The 20,951-nt window shown below is 42.0% G+C and overlaps 2 protein-coding genes across 3 annotated transcripts; one reads left to right on the forward strand and one right to left on the reverse strand.

The window, feature by feature from the left end:
- Positions 1–3,746: 3,746 nt before the first annotated feature.
- LOC306973084 (uncharacterized protein) lies at positions 3,747–9,527 on the reverse strand. Its single transcript, XM_079569899.1, has 6 exons — positions 9,439–9,527; positions 8,093–8,229; positions 7,492–7,705; positions 5,159–5,343; positions 3,972–4,016; positions 3,747–3,885 (listed from the first exon to the last, which is right to left on the reverse strand). Exons 1-6 carry the CDS (start codon positions 9,461–9,463, stop codon positions 3,772–3,774), a joined length of 720 nt encoding a protein of 239 aa, XP_079426025.1. The 5' UTR covers positions 9,464–9,527; the 3' UTR covers positions 3,747–3,771.
- Positions 9,528–10,377: 850 nt separating this feature from the next.
- On the forward strand, positions 10,378–15,563 carry LOC306972584 (uncharacterized protein). Of its 2 annotated transcripts, XM_079569247.1 has the most exons (5): positions 10,378–10,594; positions 11,665–11,795; positions 12,675–12,764; positions 14,791–14,886; positions 15,532–15,563. In XM_079569247.1, the coding sequence occupies exons 1-4, from the start codon at positions 10,558–10,560 to the stop codon at positions 14,851–14,853; spliced, it is 321 nt and encodes a 106-aa protein (XP_079425373.1). In that variant the 5' UTR covers positions 10,378–10,557; the 3' UTR covers positions 14,854–14,886; positions 15,532–15,563. The 2 variants fall into 2 exon arrangements, with proteins under 2 accessions (XP_079425373.1, XP_079425372.1); XM_079569246.1 differs by lacking the exon at positions 15,532–15,563 and having other exon boundaries at positions 14,791–15,067.
- Positions 15,564–20,951: the final 5,388 nt, after the last annotated feature.

Consider the following 20,951-nt stretch of genomic DNA (forward strand, 5'->3'; position numbering starts at 1 on the left):
TTTCAATCTATAAGCACAAAAAGAATCTGTAATGTCGGTGCTTCTTCAAGGGAATTCCTACCACTGTATCTGTGAAGTATATTATTGTGTTACATTTTTAAGTTTGTGCTCCAAACCATGCACAGTGTATGGTGAAGAGCAAATAAAGGGCCTTTGGACTTTAGTTGGCTGTGAACGATGCTCTTTTCTGCTTCAACCAATTATGAATTGAAACTCGAGCGCTTTGAGAGGTAATCCACCGATAGCAGTAAGTCAAAGATGTCCAACTTCAAAACCTTCCATTGGTGAAAATCAAACGATATACAGTAGTTTTCTCAATCGAAAACATAATCCTCCAACTAGGTATTACAGCTTTAACCGGGACAAATGTTCCTTACAGTAGAGCACTTTATTTACAAATAAAGTTTAATCAGCTTTAAAACAAATAATAATAAAAAATATATGGATAGAAAGTTTTGTTCACAGCAATAAGCTATTGGTGGATTGGGTCGGGGGTTTACAAAGTCCTAATGAGCAACGCCTAAATGGATCCCATATGCATGTAAAGATGGATGTTAATGCTGCCTTAAATCATGTTGTACATTTTTGATTAGCTTTTTCCACATTTCTAATAAACAATTAAGACAAATTCTTTGTTTTACTTTCATTTTTATACAAAAGCCTGTCCTGCTGTGTTACATTTAGCCATAGGTCTGTCACCACTTAAAAAATATACCATTAAAGGAGCTAGATGTAAGTTGGCCATTTTATACTCACTACTGCCACCTCAGGTCTTATGCGTAACTGCAGCTTCTATATTAAGCTTGTGCATGATGGCAATTACGACCCAAAGTAACCTTTTTGAGTGACAGTGCAGGATTTTAGAGGCAGTTGTGAATTGCTCTGAGCTCATTCTACACATTAGGACATGGCTGGAACATGTAGGTGGAGGAAAATACTTTTAAACTCTGTATAGTCCCTTTAAAGTAATACTAAGTAACGTGTTTACCTTAATAAATCCTTTCCGTAGTCCCTGTGGGGGTAATACAAGTGTTTATGGGGTGATTGGAGGGTCTTTCATCTCCCCCTGGTGTCTCTGGCCAGAAAACCATGTTTGCATCTTGACTGCCACCGGACCGGAGTCACCAATACACACTAATAGAATCACGAAGACGCTAACATGCTAACAAGCAAAGCTAGCGCCACTTTAAACAGTATTTACAGCTAAGTTTGAGTGAAAATTATTTCCGTTGTGTAATTGGATGTACAATATCCCTCTCTCTCTTTGCCTTTTCTGTCAGCGTAGTATTTAATCTCACGGACAATTAATACGACACCTGCAATTGCGCTTATGGCCTCTAGGGGCATGAGTTACTTAGTACTTCTTTAAGTCAACAAACAAGCGATGACAATGCACTATACAGTAGCTAGGTGAGGCCATTTTATTTGAAGAGCACAGTTCATACACAAGGTAATTCAAAGTGCTTCACAGTTGCATAAAGTTACACGAAAACAGATCAAATCACTCCATACATCAATATATAAATAAATGAATGCAGATAAAATACATTCAGTGTCAAAGGCACGGGTAATTGTCAGAGTCGAGGCCTGTCTCACATCCTCATGACGACTGTTCCAGATTTTAGGTGCGTAAAACTGAAACACAGCCTCACCGTGTTTAGTCCCGACTCTGGAACCACCAGGAGCCCCCTCAGAGCCCGAGATGATTCGTATGGCACAAAGATACGACAAGACTTTATTGATCTCACAATTCACTTGATACAGCAGCTTTTCAAGAAACGTTCAGGTGCAGATTGTCAGGGAAATGTGCAATCAACAGAAATAGTAAAATTAAATAAAAGCATATAAAATCCATAAAATAATAAATAAAACAACAAACATTTCCTAAACACCAGGTGGCTTTGATAAATGTGTGTGGTGTTCAAAACCTGAGAGTGAAAATGAGTGTTGAAGGGACTAGATGCAAGTTGGTCATTTTATGCTCACTACTGCCACCTCAGGTCTTACGCGTAACTGCAGGCTCAATATTAAAGGGATATTTCAGGATTTTTGACATAGGGCCTCATTTCCTAGTTATCCAGAGTGTTGCTGATTTCTGGAGATATATACTGTATATATAGTTTTAATTCATGCAGTCCTTATGTTTGAAGAGTTTAGTGGTGCTAGGCTAGTGCTAGGCTAGTGTATGTCTATGGTAACAAGTAGCCTGCATTAAAACAATGTAAAAAATCATGAAATATCCCTTTAAACTAGTACATGACGGCACTTCGGACCCGAAGTAACACCTTTTTGAGTGACAGTACAGGATTTTAGAGGCAGTTGTGGTGAACAGGTCTGAGCTCATTCTACACATTAGGACATGGCTGGAACATGTAGGGGGAGGAAAATACTGAATTGTAACATTTTTAAACTCCGTACAGTCCCTTTAACTTTGCATGTTCTCCCTGTGTCTGCTCCGGTTTACCTCATTATCGAAAACAAACAAACAAACAAACACAGCCGGTCAGCGCTTGGTTAAGTATAATCAAGTTATAATTGTTTCTGCTTCTGGGATTGTTATCTTTGTTAGAGTGGATTCTCCCTGATGTAATCACCGCGTAGCCATGCAACACAGGTCCAACAAGCAAACCACTCCTTTGAGCCATCTGGCCACAAAATGGTTCAGCTAAGAGCACATTTTCTCCAGTTCAGCTTTACCCAAATCTAAACGCGTCTCGACTGGAGTTTCTCGTCATAGAAGGGGGCGTGGCTTCGCCAAGGGGTGAAATAGAATATCTTTTTAGCCATTTTCTGGTGGAATGTGAACTTATTTATCACACAAAAATAAAGTCAAGTGTAAATCGGACCCATATGGATATTTTCTCACAGCAGATTGTTCTGTAGACGTGAAAAAACGGCAGTTGTAGGTAGCGCTAGCTAACCGTTAGCATTAGCCCGATGTTAACATGAAGTATCAAGTTTATCTTTATTTAGAAATAAATTGGGGGAAAACAATTGTAGACTGTAAACTTTCTCTCATTTTTCAAAAACTACTTTAACAAATGCTGAATTGTGAATATAGTTTTCTACTAAATAAAGATACAAAGACATGGAGAGAAGCAAAGTGGTTCAACAGCCCATAAATACATACAGTAAATAAGGTAGAATGCTAACATGATGAGATGCCGTCTGTATCTACAGGCCAGAGTAACGTCTCATTTGAAAGCTAAGACCTACAAAACTGATGTCACTTTTTCGTCGCTCTTTTGTTGACTTATTTGTTGCTTTTCCGGCACATTTTTGTTCCTCTTTTGCCGCGTTTTTGTCACATTTTGGAAGTGTTTTTGTTGTGTTCTCGTCTTTTTTAATCGCTTTTTGTCATGCTTTTTGTTGCTTTTTCACACTCTTTACTCGTCTGTTTTTGTCGCTTTTTTATTGCGTTATTGTTGCTTTTCCGGCGCATTTCTGTCGCTCTTTTGCTACTTTTTTGCTTTCATATTTGGGTAAAGCCAAACTGGAGTAAATGTGCTCGATTCATAACTTCCGCCCCGTCCCACGGAGGCTTGTTAATCTGGATGGGTTTCCTCCGGGGGCTCTGGTTTCCCCCATCAACCAAAAACATGCACAATAGGTGAATCCTCCAGGCAGGTGATTCTGATCATTAACCTGGCAACTTCCCACTGCCTCAGCGGCATCGATGGATAGGTCAGTTTTTGCTATACTGATGTATAATGACAATAAAGGCACCGTAACCTGATAAAAAAAGAGAAATCATTAAATTGTGAAATTGGGCTACACTGATTTCCGAGGGACCATGAAAATCCTTTCCAGAGTAATTCTTTCAGAGATTTCAGGAATTGCAGCTCTGTCTCCGGTTTTGATTTCTTCACACGTCGTCATGCTTTTCTGTGGAGGAGTGAGACAGTTACACAATAATACAACACACATCTCTACTGTAAATCCCCACACCGCCACGTTAGTGAATGCACCACCTGGTTGATGGGGGCAGTTGGAGGGTAGTAAATCTCAATGGATGGCTGCACCAGACAGGAAGGAAAACAAAAAACAAAAAAAGACATAATACCTGTATACCATAACTAAATTTAATCCAACTTTAAAGGGATATTTCAGGATTTTTGACATATGGCCTCATTTCCTAGTTATCCAGAGTGTTGCTGATTTCTGGAGATACATATAGTTTTAATTCTTGCAGTCCTTGTTTTTGAAGAGTTTAATGATGCTAGGCTAGTGCTAGGCTAGCGCATGTCCATGGTAACTAGTAGCCTGCATTAAAAACCTCTTCAAAATCATAAGGCAGTCCTCCAAACGTTGCCATATCTGATTTGTAGAAAGCTCCTTTGTGAATTCCACGTGTAGTAATGCTGCTGCAGGTAAACAAACTAGATCCGGGAACCGAGCAGATCACTCCACTTTCTGGAGATATTTTTTTTCATGCAGTTCTTATATTTGAAGAGTTTCCACAGAGCACCTGAGGCAAATCACTTATAACACCAGACTAACCATATAAATGTCTGTGTCCATAGAGTAATTTTAACCATTTTGCATTTAAAATAACTTATATTTGAGCAGCATCAGCTTTGTGGTTGTATAAGCTCCGCAGCGACGGAGTGATCTGCTGGAAAATAGTCCCTCAAAATGAGATCATTCATGTGATGCAAGGTCAGTTATATTCCAAAAATGACTCTATCGACACAGACATTTATATGGTTAGTCTGGTGTTATAAGTGATTTGCCTCAGGTGCACTGTGGAGCGGGTCAGACTGTTTTTAATACAGGCTAGCTGATACCATAGGAATGCGCTAGTCTTGCACTAGCCTAGCGCCACGAAACTCTTCAAAAATAAGAACTGCATGAATTACAAAAAAAATATCTCCAGGTATCAGCAACACTAGGAACTGAGGAACTAGGAAATGAGAACCTATGTCAAAAATCCTGAAATATCCCTTTAACGTCTTAACACCCACATGAACCAAGCACATTTTCTCCAGTTTGGCTTTACCCAAATCTAAAAGCTTCTGGAAAAAAGCGTCAAAGTAACAAGGATGAAAAGGCAACAAAAATGGAGAAAATGTGCTTGGTTCAGGTAGGGGGTTGAGAGGTTAAGATCTGCATCAAACAGGGGAATGCGGGGAAAGTTATATATATATTTGTTTCTTACCATAGGTTTCCTCTGATCTGATCTACAAACTACGCAAATGAGCCAGACAAGAGCCACGATGATCAGAGGCATAGCTCCAATAATTACTGCTACAAAGCTTTCTGAATCAAGCAGGGAGGTCAGCTTTGCGATCCTGTACTCTTTCCTCTCTGGGATCACAGGGGGGTCTGTGACTGTGGGACAGCCTGGGGAAGGACAGCAGAGTTAGAGAGTGTGGACCCTGAAAAAGAAAGTCCTTGGATTTCGTCAAATCTCCCGAGCAGTGGCCACGAAGGCATTACAGTAAAAGGAGCTCTCCACAAATCAGATATGGCAATGTTTGGAGGACGACCCCATGATTTAGAAGAGGTTTTTGGTGCAGGCTACTAGTTACCATAGACATGCACTAGCCTAGCACTAGCCTAGCACTAGCCTAGCACTAGCCTAGCACCACTAAACTCATCAAATATAAGAACTGCATGAATTAAGAAAAAAAATATCTCCAGAAATCAGCAACACTCTGGATAACTAGGAAATGAGGCCCTATGTCAAAAATCCTGAAATATCCCTTTAACTTGCATGTGTTTTATTTGAAGACTCATTTAAGGCGCATTGAGTTGCCTTGTGTACGAAATGCGCGGTATCAATGAAGTTGCCTTGCCTTAAAGGGGCTAGATCAGGGCTCTTCAATTACTTTTGTCACTGGGCCAGATTTGTCGGCGGTCATTGGCCACTGGGCCGGTCAGTCGGTGAGCTGACCACTGCCACCAAACGTATTCATATTTTTGGGATAAGTAAATGATAATTTCATCATCATCAATGCTTGAATAGAATAGAATTGGACCTAAACACAATAGTTGTTTTATATTCCAGCATTTTAGGCTTTAGAAAAATTGCAATAACATATTCATACAGAATAATAAAGAGCCTAATAATAAACTAGGACTACTCAGAACTAAACCAGGATTAAACCAGGGCAAAGCATGATATATCAGGGCTAAGGCAGGACTAAATCCCATAAACCAGACCAAAGGCCTGATTCAGAGTAAGAGAGTTACATGTGAGACCAGCTCATCTCAAACAACATGAGTAACTCCTGCTCAGCCACTGCTCCTCAGCTGAGGGACAAGCGCTGACCAAACCCCTGAGCCGCTGTTCTGTCCAGACCTCCAGCTTTATGATAAAAGTGAAAGAAGCTCATCGGAGATGGCGCGCTCATCCACATGTTCAGCCTCTCTTTTGCCTGTTAACTTCACAAAGAGCATCTCTGCGCTTGTACTTTTCACACAAAGACGAATGAAGTCGGGGGAGAAAGGAAGAAAATGCACCTGTCAGATTCATGATTCAGTTGTTATTTAGTTAAGTTAGAGCCCAGAGAGCGAGGTTTAGCGCTGACCGGTTAAACACGCGCGCTGCAGGTGCAGGACACTTATCCAAAACTCACCACCATCAGCTTCATCATCCGCTTTTCAAACATCCACAACTGAACTGGTGTTTCTTACCTGACAGTCGCTGGTCAAGCCCTTTGTAACGATGAAGACGACAGGGAAACATGTGGTCATCTGCCGCGGTGCGCGAAGAGCGCTGCTTCTGCGTGGGATAATCCGAACAAAAGTCCAAAAACACGCTGCACACTGTCCCTGTGCTTCGGTGTAGAAAACCTGTCAGTCCATCCCATGATCAGCTCCTGTTCACTCAGTTTACACCGTTTTAAAGAGCCATGTTTTCGTTTGAGCCGCGCTGTAGGAGAGACGCTTGCTAGGCTGCAGGCACACTGCTACGAAAAGTAGCGCGATTCCGGCGCGAATGCGGAGTGTTGCTGATTTCTGGAGATATTTTTTTTGTAATTCATGCAGTTCTTATATTTGAAGAGTTTCGTGGCGCTAGGCTATTGCAAGGCTAGCACATGTCTATGGTATCAGCTAGCCTGCATTAAAACCAGTCTGACCCGCTCCACAGAGCACCTGAGGCAAATCACTTATAACACCAGACTAACCATATAAATGTCTGTGTCGATAGAGTAATTTTTACCATTTTGCATTGAAAAAAACATATATTTGAGCAGCATCAGCTTTGTGGTTGTATAAGCTACGCAGCAGCGGAGTGATCTGCTAGAAAATAGTCCCTCAAATGCGATTATGCATGTGATATAAGGTCAGTTATATTCCAAACATTTTTTTCATGTTTTTTTCAATTCATCAGACCACTTAAGCTTCATAACTGTAATTATACCGTACTGTATGTACAATATACAATACGATTTTGTACAAATATCTCATTACTATTTTTCTGACAAGAATTCTACAGTAGATCATATAGATGTATAAAATAAGTTCATGATGTTAGGTTCTTACCCCTGACAAGGAGTCTGACTCTGCCCTCCAGGTTCTGCTCTCCCACAGGCGCGACCATGAAGCACTGGTAGACCCCGCAGGTCACTGGGGGCAGCAGCAGGCTGAGGGTGGAGTACTCCAGAGAGACACGGGGATCTGCCCCCACGTACCACTTCAGCTTTCCATTAGGGAGAGCTGTGCACACCAGGCCGGTGAGACGAGGGGCCACTCCCTCCTGAAACACACACATTTTACTAGGTACAGTTTGTTAATGATGTGCCATCTCGTTTTCGAGGGTCCAGCAGGACAATGAGGACTAAACGAGCAGCCACTTGTATCAGTGGGAGCCTGTATACTTTTGTTGTGTCCATGGGCAAGACACTTCACCCATCGTGTTGCCTTCTGTGAATGTGTACAGGTAAATGAATGAAATGAAATGCAGGAGAAAAGATGCTACAATCCTGTGTCTTAACGTGTCTCATGTGTGTCATAACATGGACGGCTCCCACCAGATTCAAATATTTATATCTGTTGAAGCCTGACTTTATTAACTATAGGTTCCGGTCGCTCAGCTCAGCAACCTTTTCTTATCTCCATTGTTTGGAAAGTGTTGTTTACGTACCTTATACCAGTGGACGGCCCTATAGTCGACTCCAGGTTTCATTTGTGCTGTGCACTTCAATGAAACATTAACATTCTCCAAAGCTGTTACAGCCAACATCTCCTCAGTGGCTGCAGTGATCCAAAAATGGCCGACGACTGGAAAAAGCACAACACACACGAAAAGTGCTTTACACAAAGGCTCCTAATATAAATAAATATATAACCGCTTGTGTTCATGAAGGGCAGGTTAGAATCCACAATGGCAACTGTCAAAATCTTATATCTCTGTCTTTACTCGGACAATTCACATGAAACAAAAACTGTGGTGATAATATTCGAAAGCACCAGTTCAGCTGATTTTGGTCAGTAGAAGTAACTCTCAGCCATGAGAAAATTACAGTCGGAGATTTGTTTCAAAACTGTATCCCTCCCATGAAGTGGCATTGGAAGACCATCCAAAGAAATCAATCTAAGAAATCATCTAAATATTTGCAATATAGTTTTTAAGCAATCCATCATAGGAAGGAGGATGTTATAGAAATCTGGACCATTTACTGTCTGTTCCTCTCATCATAAGATAAGGATTATCTTATCTTATCTTATCTTATCTTATCTTATCTTATCTTATCTTATCTTATCTTATCTTATCTTATCTTATCTTATCTTATCTTATCTTATCTTATCTTATCTTATCTTATCTTATCTTATCTTATCTTATCTTATCTTATCTTATGACACATATGCTTTATGGATGTTTGACCATTACACACAGTGACCTATGCGAGCATTACTTATTTTGTTCCTTCCAGATGACCTCATTTGCTCCTCCTGGATAACCAGTCATCTAATGAATCTATGGAGATGTCCTCGTCCATGGCGTCTTGTGTATCTGCTGTATCTTGCATCTTGACGACTTAGGACTCCTCTGACCTGTTGGTCCAGTCTGATCGTAAGATCTCATTCAGTCTGTAGATAAATACTGTGTCCTGGCTCTGAAGCTCAAATCTGGGCATTTTAGTCATTGTTCTAGTCTCATAAAATTGACTGAATTTAGTTTTAGTCCAATTTTAGTCAGACAAAAATAGTATTTTATTTAACGAAATCAACACTGGACCAAACAACTTTTTCCCCCATAACAAGGAGGAAAACACACTTTGCCCAGTTAAAATGAGAGATTCTCTTGTTACATCAGCTCAGGGTGTGCAAGATAGACAGGAAATGTGCAAACAATTAGAGTTATCTTATATACAATGAATAAAAAAGGAGCAAAATGTATAAAAAATAAAAATGTAAATTAAAACAGACAATAAAACGTCAGCATTGGCAGTGCAAAGTTTACAGTCATAGTGCAGGTGGTTTACTTACGTGGAAAGAAAACCGGCAGCAGCATCACTGTGTTCACGCGGGTGCACGAGGAGAGCAGAGACGATCCAAGCCGAGCAATAGGTGTGTTTAAGATGCTGTTGCGGCTCGCCTGGATGATCGGCGAGAGTAGCCGGCGCAGCGGGGGGCGGAGAAAAAAAGTCTGAAGCCAATCCGACCCTCCACATGCAGAGAACAACGAGAGCGGCCTCAGATCACGCAGCGTCTCGTTCAGATATCGCGTTCATTTAAAGTTTATCCTAAATAAAAGTCATTCACCTCCTGCTCGGTTTCCTTTACTCCAGAGACATCATTCTTCATCAGAGAAAACTTTCCCATTTGTTTGTTTGTTCAAGTTTGTGAGATAAAACACGTCCTTTTAAATCATTAGTTTGTTCTGAAAAGCATCAAACATGAGCTCGATTTTAGGGGCGATGCATAACTTTAATAGTTTCAGTCATAGTTTATTTGTTCAGATCTAAACAGGAGAGGGGAGGGGGCGAGGAGCACGTTTCTGATCACAGCAGACTCGTATCCAATCACCTGCGCGTGAGCCGCAGACAGGTGGGCGTTTTCCTGTCATGCACGCGGCCGTGGAGCCGCTGCAGTTGCCTCTGGAGAGATGCAGCGGCTGATCAAGTCGGCTGCTCTCGTTGGGGTCTCACGATCTTTCCGTGCCCCACGTGCCCGTGACATCAGAGCCCGTCTGGAGCAAGTCGGACAGAAATCTAACCGGCATGCACCGTGCGTCTGCAGTCGGCTGTAAAAACTGCGTCCGTCTGGCTCATCTCAAACACACCTAACGTTTACACTTTTCCTCAAGTCACCATCACCATGTCATCAGGACCACGCCCACCACATCTGGACAATTAATTCAATCTACGGATCAAGCCCTTCTGCGCATGCGCGTGTCGAATCTCCTTCCACAAACAAACCGTGCAGCTCAGAGGCACCGTTCATTTCGTCGGCCTGCTGTGCATGATATTTTTTTACGTGATTCTGCTGACCCGAGCTGTAAACGAAATTGCGAAATTGCGACGACCGCCTACGTTTCGTTTGGGCCGCTTTGATCACGTTTTTACCCCTTTGTTTTCCTTGATCGGTTAGCTAGCACCTGCTAACATGCATATCCCGGCGCTCTTCATCCTAGTTATGACTGGTAAGTTTAACCAATAACCCAAACATCTCGAATGCAAAGTGATGTCCATTTAGGGGGGGGATCGTGACTTTGAGGGATGTTTATTTGGCGCCGCTTCATTAGCTGTCATGTAGTCAGTTGTTAGCTATAGTTTAGCGCTTAATGCTAGCACTGGTGTCCGCTCCATTTTTAAAGGCCGAAAGTGAAGAGATGATGAACCTATGCATTTGTTGATACACATTTAGTGCACAATACTTTTAAAGTGGCTGTTGTGCAATTTCGCTCAGATGTCAGAAAACGCCGCACATTCAGGGAGACAGTCAATAAGTGGACGGGCGGCTAATGCTAAAAACTGTGAATCCATTCATTCAGCGTAAATCACGTGACACGGAAGTAGCTGCCTGAGCCAAATATGGAGCCAAAGTGGAAGTTTTTGTGCTCCTTTCTTATCCTTTATAAACAATCATTCATATAATTACAAAATCCATTAAAATTAATTACAAAAAGGCCTATTCTCATTTCTCATATGATAATAGACCGCTTTACTATTTACAAGCCTCATCTGTGAATATATTGTTTTACTTAATAATCTATAAATATTTTTGATGCAAAATGTGCTGCAATATATTCGGTACAATATGTGCCCAGTTCTGATATCTGGTGTTGAAATGAATACCATGAGCATAGATTGACATTAATCACAAACTAATAATATTGCCTCTAAAAATAGATGATTTTCAAACATGTCATGAAAGTAACCCAAGATAGTGCCCAAATGTCAAAGAAACAAATGTATTCTTTATAGATTATTTAGTTTTGTTGCATGTAAGTAGGCCTACGGTCTGCATGTTATTGTGCAGCACTGGCTGTAGCTTTTAAGGCTAATATGTTATTTTTCTGCAAAACTGTTTGAATATTGTTGGATTGAGATAAGTGTTTACCAACCATTACTCTAAATATGACTTGAGATGCTTTACAGCGACCAGAAAGTCTCACACCTCCAGGTCTGAACCAGGACAGACACATGCTGTTACTTTGCTCAACAGCGACCTTGTATTTCGCTATTGTTCTGATCTTTTCTGCGTCTGCAGCTTTTTTCCTGGTGGCGAAAGGTGGCCCGGCCCCGGGGTTCACTGAGGTCACCCGCACTTTGAGCTGCTGCGGGAAACTGGAGGTGCCCATCGCTCAAGGCTGTGAGAACACGTTTGTGATCGGGCAAACGGTAAGAATGATCTCAAACTAGCACCGTCTCTAACCTGGAGAAGTGACTCTGAAATGTGTTCTGCTCTTGTGTTTTGTCGCTGTGCAGAGGCTCATGTGAGTAATAGATTTCACATAGATGGATTGTCACTTTAGTTTGTCCCTGTCTGCATGGGCACAACAGTCGTTATGTGAGCACTGTGTGGTGTATTCCATCGACCCTTTAGTTATCATTTATTAGCATGCTTTTGATTAGCAAACATCTGAGTCTTCTTCCTCTTTCCTACCATTATATTTTTGACCAATTTACTGATATTTGTTTTGTTTTTTAAGCATTGTTTAAATAGTATCTGTAAGTAATTGTATGTATGTTATTGTCATTGTATGTTATTTATTAGAATTATTTCCTGTAATAATCTATCAGTAGTGGTGAACCAATAAACTATTTTTAAAAAGGTCTTATTCAGTAATGCATCATTTGTAGCCTTTAAAAGAAATACTGAATATGTCTGTTGCACTTTGTTGTTGATCATTTAGATGATCAATAACAAGATGCTTGCTTTAGCTGCATGTTGATGGAGCATCATGTTCTTCTGTCCATGGCTACATTAAAACTAAGTTTTTAGGAAAACCAACTCTACAGTGGATTATCTTCGTCTCTGTCAGATTATTGGCATGACGTCAATATAATCCAATAATTATTGGTGGCTGATATTATCTCTCATCTGTTGTCTCCACAGCCAGTGCTTAAGCTGCTGTGAGGTCGACAACGATGCAGTTAATGACTGTGGCTCACATGGTCCTTATTTATGAAAATACAGCATGGTCTCAGATGAATTGCTTTAGAGAATAACATCCAATCCCAGGAACCGTTAATATTATCTGTCTAATTTTTCTCTAGACTGTCGCTCTGGTGACGGAGGCTGAAGCTGCTGAAGGCTCGACTCAGGCCTTTGACTGTGTGGACTTCACTCACGTGAGCGTCTGCGACGTGAGTAATGTCACAAAAACACGACTAAAATGTTCATATGAAGTAATAAAGAGGCATCAGACAAAGAGTTTTAAAGTAGCTTCTGCAGGATCTGCAGAGCAGAGAGGGGCGGCACGGTAACGCAGTGGTCAGCGCTCGTGCTTCACAGCTCGAAGGTCCCGGGTTCGATTCCCACCTGGACGGGCCCTTTCTGTGTTTTGCGTAGGTTTCCTCCGGGTACTCTGGTATCCCCTACCACTAAAACATGTGCAATAGCCAGGTAATTCTGACCATCAGCCTGGCTCATGGAGATCAGGCGCAGCACTGCTGCTGCCCACTGCTCCCTACGGCTCTCGGCGTCGAGAGATGTTTAATGCAGAGAACAAATAAAGCAACAAACAAAACAAGAGAGACGTTCCCACTCTGCTCAGCAGGTCATAAGCTAGCCACAACTGCCTTAAGGTGCGTACAGACCAAACATGCGTCCACACCCCATCTGCCTCTCGTTGGACGCCAAACAACGCCGCTTCACATACTTCACACTCGCGACAAACGCCTGTTTGCTGGCGCGTGAAGTTTTGCAAGCGTCATACATAGGAGGCGTGTCTGGCCACGCAAGGCGCACTCACACTTGACATCTGAACCTGCCACTCTAGCTCGTTTGATGAAAGGCCTGGATGCCCCGAACGGCCCGCGCTCACACTTACACAAACGAACCGAGCCGTGGCCGAGCACGAGGAGTTGTTTACAAGTGCACGTGAGCAGCAGCAGCGCAACATAATGCGAAAGAAAAAAAATATATACAGCTGCATGAAATAATGTCTACTATGAGCTCTGTCAAATCTCTTCACTCCACTTTTCTTTGCATTTTACTACAGTTTAACAAAAAGGGCTATGGTGAATATAATAGTCGATTTTAATAAAGCAGAGAAATAGAGAAGTGCGCGTCCCTCTGTCCCGCTCATCTGAGGCGGGGGGGGGGAGCAGCACCTGCCGCTCTGAGCCTTTCTTCGGAGTCATATACAGCCTTCAAAAAAGGCTACGAGAACAGAAGATATGAGCTCAGTTTATGCTATTCATTGCTGCTTCGGCCACTGGTTAAACAGCTTTATGTTGGCGAACTCCTGGAAGTCTACGCTTTACGTTACAACAAAGCACTTCACATGAACGCGCACCAAAATCACAAGCGATAAATGCACCCGCAGGTTTTATCTGTCCGACTAAAAAGGCTGCGGCTAAACCGGGTACAGTAGCAGAGAGGGCGGGAGAAGCGCAGCCGCTCCCCGTAAAGTCAGCCCAAGACGCGCGTGAAGCGGCCAGGGCGTCGGGGTGAGCGGTCAGGGAGACGAGCGGTAGGCCTATGTGGCCGGGGGTCCGGGGAGCCGCCCGGGAGCGAAGCGGTAGGGGGCCGGGGAGACGAGAGCGAGGCAGCCGCTGCTCTGATTGATAAATACAGCCTTTTCTCACTGTTTTACGTTACAAATGCACCCGCCCATACAACAGCCGCTTGTTTCCGTGTGTGTGCGCAAACACGAGCAACCGAGCCGCGCTCCGCCCCCCTCCTCCAAGCGGGCCAAAGTCCGGAACCGAGTCCGACTCGGGCATGGTTTGTTGCAGGTAACAGGTGACGCCTGAGCCCAGTCAGCATCCCTGATTGGTTAACAAGGCATAAATGAACGCACGTGTAGATTGGATTACTTGAGTGCATGAAGCAGTGGGCGCGGCCTCCCTGTTCGCTCACCGCGCGTCCTTCCTCATCCGCTCGCGTTTGCTACGCTTAATACGCGCGGACAGCTTTGCTTGCATTTCGAAGCGCGTTGAAGCACCTCTACATAGGGTTAACATGGAAGCTGGAGGCGTGGACGCTTTTGGTCTGTACGCACCTTTAGGCTGATGGAAAAGAGACTGGAAATCTGCACCTCTATGAACTGTAGCCACCAGGGATTGAAGTGCTGACCTTCTGGTTACAAGTTGATCAGATAAAAACTTGACTTTAATTTTCAAATTGGTCTTACGAATGTGGGTGACGGATGTGGTTTGCCCACAGGCTGGGACTTCTCGACTGACAGAGGAAAGGATTCACTACCACGTGACTCCGTGCTCCATGTGAGGCAACATCCCAGCGACGCTGCTGACATTCAGGGTAAGTTACAGTAGCCAGGGCAGGGCAATAGCCTGGATTTTAGAAATAACATGGGACAAATAAATCCGCAAGGTGGGACACAGTTTCTGACCACTAAGCCGATTTAATGGCATTTGTTGTCAAATAAAAAGCTGCGAAAGGGACCAAATGCTATTATTGAGGAGGCTGATCCTGTTTTTCTCACTGTCTCCAGCCTGTGTTACTGTGGGCCAGATCCACATTAAGTCTCTGTATAATTCATGAAAACTTCGGTTCAGTAATGAGATGTAGACTACTGTGGCCTCACAGAAGACACTATACATTCAAAATGAGACCGTATGAATGTTTGTTTTTGGCTTTCAGTTGTCCATCTCGCAATGGTTCAATATTGTCGACCGGTTTGGATTGATAGAGTGGAGGACGTTGCTCTTCTGTCTTCAGAAGCTTCTCTTCTCTCTTGTACCAGTCCTTACAAGCGTAAGAGAAGCTTCTGAAAAACAAAATCAGCCGTCTAAATAAAGCTCTTTGCGAGACATGAGAACGGTTCAGGAGCCCAATTTTCTGCTGTTTTTATAATATACGGGAGAGGAAAAAAAAGCAATCTGTTACTATGGAAAGTGGTTGTCCTGTCTCGTGCCCCTCAGGAAAATCTTTTGTTTCTTTCAGGATAATGCTCTGAGGAGGACGCTCTGCTTGGACCTCAGGAGCTTCATGATCTAGTATCTTCGCAAAACAAAGCTTTGGCTGAGTCTGTGAAAGATCATGCACTCATTTTCAAACTCAGACAAAACAAAATGCACTTGGTTCTCCAAATCTTAAGCTTTCCTTTTTGTTTTTCTTTAACACAGTGCTACAATGCAGGACAAAGTTGCACACGTTTGATTTGGTCCAATTGGGTTGACTCAAATGAGACACCTAAATTAGATGTGTATTATTCAAAAATGCACTGTTATTTTGGTTTTTGATGAAGAATGTTTCCAAGCAGGTTGTGTCTGGTTACAGCAGAAGCGAGCGTCAGGGTAGATAAGGGAATTGTGATGCTTTATAATTGCACCACTAACCGCTCAAACTGACTGCAGATGCAAATGCGAACAGAATACAAGGTTAAGAAGCACAGACGGCCTGGGTGGGTCATAGGCGCCGATCCTGTGGGTGCTGCGAGGCTCAAGCACCCACCCACATCTTTGGGCACCCAGGAGAATTTGAATGATCAACAACAAGATGCTTTTCCCTAATTACAACATGATTCAGTAGATATAACCTGTAAATCACAACAGCGGCCGCTCATTTAGCTCTACAGGGAGAGCGCCGACTTACACACATGAGATTGTGAGCTTGATTCTGACTAGAACTGGGCGATATATATATATTTAAGATATGTCGATATATTTTTAAGTGAGAAATGGAATTAGATCATATCGCATATATCGATACAGTTGAAATAATTTCATAGGATTTTTAATTTTTATTTAAATGTTCACCTTACAGAGCTTTGTCATACAGAACTACTCGCATTTGGCTTTGACTTAACGTTTCATTTTACAGTTCTCACTTTGCAGAAAAATAACGGGATATATATTGTTTATCAACCTAAATATATCGGGATATAGCTTTTGGTCCATATCGGCCAGCCTTAATTCTGCCCCTTTTTCTTTTCTTTTCTGGGCACCAGTGTTAATTTTGACGTTTTTAAATCTAGTTTTTTTTTGACGACATTTGTCGAGATTTAGTCAAAAAATATACATTTTAGTCAACTAAAATCGCAAGTAAATTTAGTCAACTTTGCATTTATAATATTCATTATAATCATATTTAATCTTGTTCCTCTGCTTCATGGAGCTGCTCCACATGAACGAAGCTCAGAGAATTTACATGATCTGAGGCTCTTTCACACTGTCAATATAAGTTTAGTTTTAGTCTCTCCTTTTCATTTTGTATTTAGTCTCATTTTAATCATAGTTTTAGTCTCATGAAAAACTTTTAATTTGGTTTTAGATCAATTGTAGTCTGCAAAAATATCACTTTGACTACAATTAAGACTAAATATTTTAGTCGACGAAATTAACACTAGTGGGCACGGACTGGGAAAAAGCATAAATTGGCGCCTATGGGTGGGGTCAGTTTGGGGGGAATAGTCCAAGTTGTTCCGAACTGTCCTGAACATTTTTAGGCTGTTCATGTGTAACTGCTGCTGAAAAATAATGTTATTGCTCCTTGTAATTTTAGCTACAAATCACAGCCCTGTGAGATACTCCTCTCTGTATCTGAGGGGTAGACGTGACCGCAGGAAATGAATGGGTTTATTCCACAGAGAAGAAGCTCAGCCTCCATCCACTAAATCTGGATGGTCCTTTAGTTCAGGCATAAATTCTCACAATCACAACAAACCCACTATAACTGCCTGTGTTGAGCAATGTTTGCGTCCATAATCCCAAGCTTGTACATTTCAAACTGAATTCTTAAATGCTGTTTTGTTTATTTAATCTCAGGGGCAAGTTTTCATACCATTGCACTGTTTGATTTTGCTGTGAAAGATGCTCTTTTCTGCTTCAACCAAATACAAACTGAAAGCTGTATGCACTTTGAGATCTAATCCACCAATAGCAGCAAGCGAGAATGGAATCTTATTTGTGAAGCATTTAACATTTAAAGGGGCTACATATAAGTTTGCCATTTTAAACTCACTACTGCCACCTCAGGTCATATGTGTTACTGCAGCTTCTATATTAAGCTCGAGCATGACGGCACTTCGGACCCGAATTAACACCTTTCTGAGTGACAGTGCAGGATTTTAGAGCTCATTCTACACATTAGGACATTGTTGGAACAAGTAGGGGGAGGAAAATACTTAATTGTAACATTTTTAAACTCTGTATAGTCCCTTTAACATTTAACAACAATTAAAGCTTCAACCAAAGCGCTTCAGTCGAGGGAAGGGGATTTTCATTCACTTAACCCGGCTTCCTGGTTTTCCCTCAGCCTCCCATCCAGGTACTAACCAGACCCTGTTTAACTTCTGAGCTCCAGGACCCTTCTAGAAATAAGATCCCTATTCTCACTCACTCTCACTGGCACTTTCCTGGTTAAATAAAGGTCAAATAAAAAGTCAAAAGAAACAGTATACAGTAGCGCTTTTTAATAGACTCTTATTTATTTCTTACCTTTTAGACATATCTGCTTCTTTTGCACAAATGTGAATCTTGTTCAGTGACAATAAGAGAATAAAGCTTTTTTTTAAACTAAATCAGATGCTTGGCAAACTACTGCCTGAACTAACATGTGAAGCTAGTTTTTCCAGTGTTATTAACTTTATGACTAAGCTATTGATGGATTGGAAGATCTGCACAATGTATGTGTTTCTATATGTAGCATTTTTATGTAGATGTATTTAATCTGTATGAATTTTTGTATACAAGGCAACTCAATCTGGATTGGTACTTAATGGGCATTTTGTGTGTGAAATGCCAGTATTGCTTTTCTATCATGCTGCTTTATGAACTTCTTATATAAAAATATGCAAAGACAAATCCTTGTTTTAGTTTTTTTTTCCTTTTTTCCACCTTTTTGTGTCCCCAGATCTGAGGTAAACAAATCAAATATTGGTTTAACTCTTGTAATGTTGATTTATGGACCATTTTATTACAGAAAGCATTTTAAACGGCGTAAAACTTGCTGTTAAAGTGATAGTCTGTAAGCTTGCAAAGGGAGGAGACACAGGGTGAAATGTGAACTCCTCCCCCTTGGACCAGAAAGCTGCTCTTGGTTTGCAAAATGAGGAGAGCGGGAACAGAATTTTGAAAGTTTTGAAAGATAAAGCTCCTCCCCCTCCCCTCCTGATTGGACCTGACTGGCTGGTTCACAGGAAAAGCTCGTCTCATTGGTCAATGCGAGAGGATACTAGACTCTGATTAGCTGAAGAAATCTGGGAAGAAGGGACTTAACAAAAAGTAATTTAGGTATATTTGTACGTACTTTACATCAAAATGCAAAACCAGGTGGTCGATTTTGCACATTTAAAAAAAAAAAAACACATTTAGACTTCCAGACTATCACTTTAATCCAATGAGAAAGCAGAATAAGCTTTACTGTTGCCAGGTTCATAGGCTAAACCCAGTTTGGGATTGAACAAAAAGGGATTCATACCGGCACTGGTCAAATACACACTAATATGAGCTGTTTCTTTAAAGGGACTATAAGGAGTTTAAAAATGTTAAAATTAAGTATTTTCCTCCCCCTACATGTTCCAGCCATGTCCTAATGTGTAGAATGAGCTCAGACCTGTTCACCACAACTGCCTCTAAAATCCTGCACTGTCACTCAAAAGTGTGTCACTTCGGCCCGAATTGCCGTCATGCACGAGCTTAAAGAGTAACTAAACACCAAATCCACTTTTTTTTGCTGATAAACGGTCTAAATGGTTGTTGAATAGAGTTAGCTACATGTCCCAGTCAATATGTTGACATTTGGTGCAAACTTGTTCAAAATCTCACTTTTGTGTCTAAAACCGCAGGGTTAGCGCCCCTACTGGTTTCACGCAGCAACTACATTTGATATTTTGTGGTTGGAGGAGAGTGTGTCCACGGCGTCCACAAAACGTCATCAGTTCTGCCCGTGGTTCTGCCTCTGTTCCTCTGTGGCCCCGCCCACACACTCCTCCGTCACGTAGCAACCAGGACACGCGTAGCGCAGTCAAACCAGTAGATGGCGCCCTTGCGATGCTCACACTTCGGCTGAGGTGGTGTAGAGGAATAAATCCCTTAGAAAAGCTACTGTGCGATGCTCTCTCTCTGTTCGCAGTCACTGACAGCGAGGAGTCTACCAGCGGCGATCTTTTTTTTTTTTTTTTCGTAGTATAGTTGCTACTAGTGATGCGCAGGTTGCAGGTTCCGCCGTCGTCTTTACAGCAGGTTTTTGGCGTAAATATACGTCGGATTTTCATAAAACAAGCAGCGTTTTGCAGCTTGTGATCCAGAGAACGCTTTTGTGGCGCTCATGTCTCCTGTTTTCCACCGTATGTGCGGCTGTGTGAGACTTCGGTTAGGCCGACCTCTGCTCTCTTCCTCTCTCCCTCTTGCCCAGCGCTCTTCGGAGGGAGAGAGAGAGAGCGCGCGATGACACGCCGGTACTGTTCATACGGATCATATTTGTAACGCGGAATATTTAATGGTGGCGGGGCGGGTTGTAAAAATAGAACAACGTTGCGGTGCGGGCTGGGGCGGGTTAGAACCTGCTCCAAATGCGGGACCCGCGGGTTGAAAAAAACCCTGACCCGCGCATCACTTGTTGCTCAAGTCATGAGAATGTACCAACTCTCCTACGAAAAAATCAACCTTGCACAGTGTTGACACCGGTAACAGCCGTCTGTCAGTCCTGTCAGATCTAGGGGCTTGGTCTGAGACTGTCAACAGAGCAGACCCCGCCTACACACTCACCTCCCTCGTCTCCCCCAAAGCCTCCGAGACCACCCCTTTCTCAGCACTTTTTGACTTCTGTTTGTGGGTGGGGAAAGGCTCTGCCACGCCCGTTTAGTTGCATTTTAATATAGAAGGTGCAGTTACACATATGGCCTGAGGTGGCAGTAGTGAGTATAAAATGGCGAACTTGCTTCCAGCCCCTTTAAGTAAAAGGTTGCATAGATCACCTTTAAGGCTAAGGCTTTTGTCATGACTTTTGGGTGTAAAATTTTATGTTTTTTGTGATATTCCAATACGCTCAAAGGAAATGAACAAATTTACACCAAAACATGGGAGAAAACTTAATATCAACACTGTTGTCCATGACTGTATATCCAAGCTGTTAATTCACAAAAATCTGTAGAGCCCACTGACTAAATGTAATAAGATAAATAGTTTTAATTTAGGTGTATGAAATTTGTAATCTGTCTCATAATAGTAGATTAATTAGACGACTCTTTACAAAATATTTACAAATGTTTATTGATTTTTCAAGAAAAAACGTCAAAACCTAAAAGGTTATCTTGGTATCATTATTTTATCTTTTACAAACAGTCACTCAATCCCTTTTTGTTGATTTCATGAGTGAAACAGAACTAACCAGGACTAAAAAGGATTGAAAAACTAAGTCTA

The sequence above is a fragment of the Gobius niger genome, assembly GCF_951799975.1.
Source record: "Gobius niger genome assembly, chromosome: 13".
NCBI classification, from domain to species: domain Eukaryota; kingdom Metazoa; phylum Chordata; class Actinopteri; order Gobiiformes; family Gobiidae; genus Gobius; species Gobius niger.

Excerpts from the sequence above, each read along its gene's own strand:
- LOC306973084 (XM_079569899.1), bottom strand. The coding sequence starts at position 9,463 with ATGCTGCTGCCGGTTTTCTTTCCAC. Across the intron at positions 8,230-9,438 it reads GCTGCCGGTTTTCTTTCCAC|TCGTCGGCCATTTTTGGATC; the intron begins GTAAGTAAACCA and ends TGCTTTTTCCAG. Across the intron at positions 4,017-5,158 it reads CAGATCAGAGGAAACCTATG|CCATCCATTGAGATTTACTA; the intron begins GTAAGAAACAAA and ends TGTCTGGTGCAG.
- LOC306972584 (XM_079569247.1), top strand. The coding sequence starts at position 10,558 with ATGCATATCCCGGCGCTCTTCATCCTAGTTATGACTG. Across the intron at positions 10,595-11,664 it reads CTTCATCCTAGTTATGACTG|CTTTTTTCCTGGTGGCGAAA; the intron begins GTAAGTTTAACC and ends CTGCGTCTGCAG. Across the intron at positions 11,796-12,674 it reads CGTTTGTGATCGGGCAAACG|ACTGTCGCTCTGGTGACGGA; the intron begins GTAAGAATGATC and ends ATTTTTCTCTAG.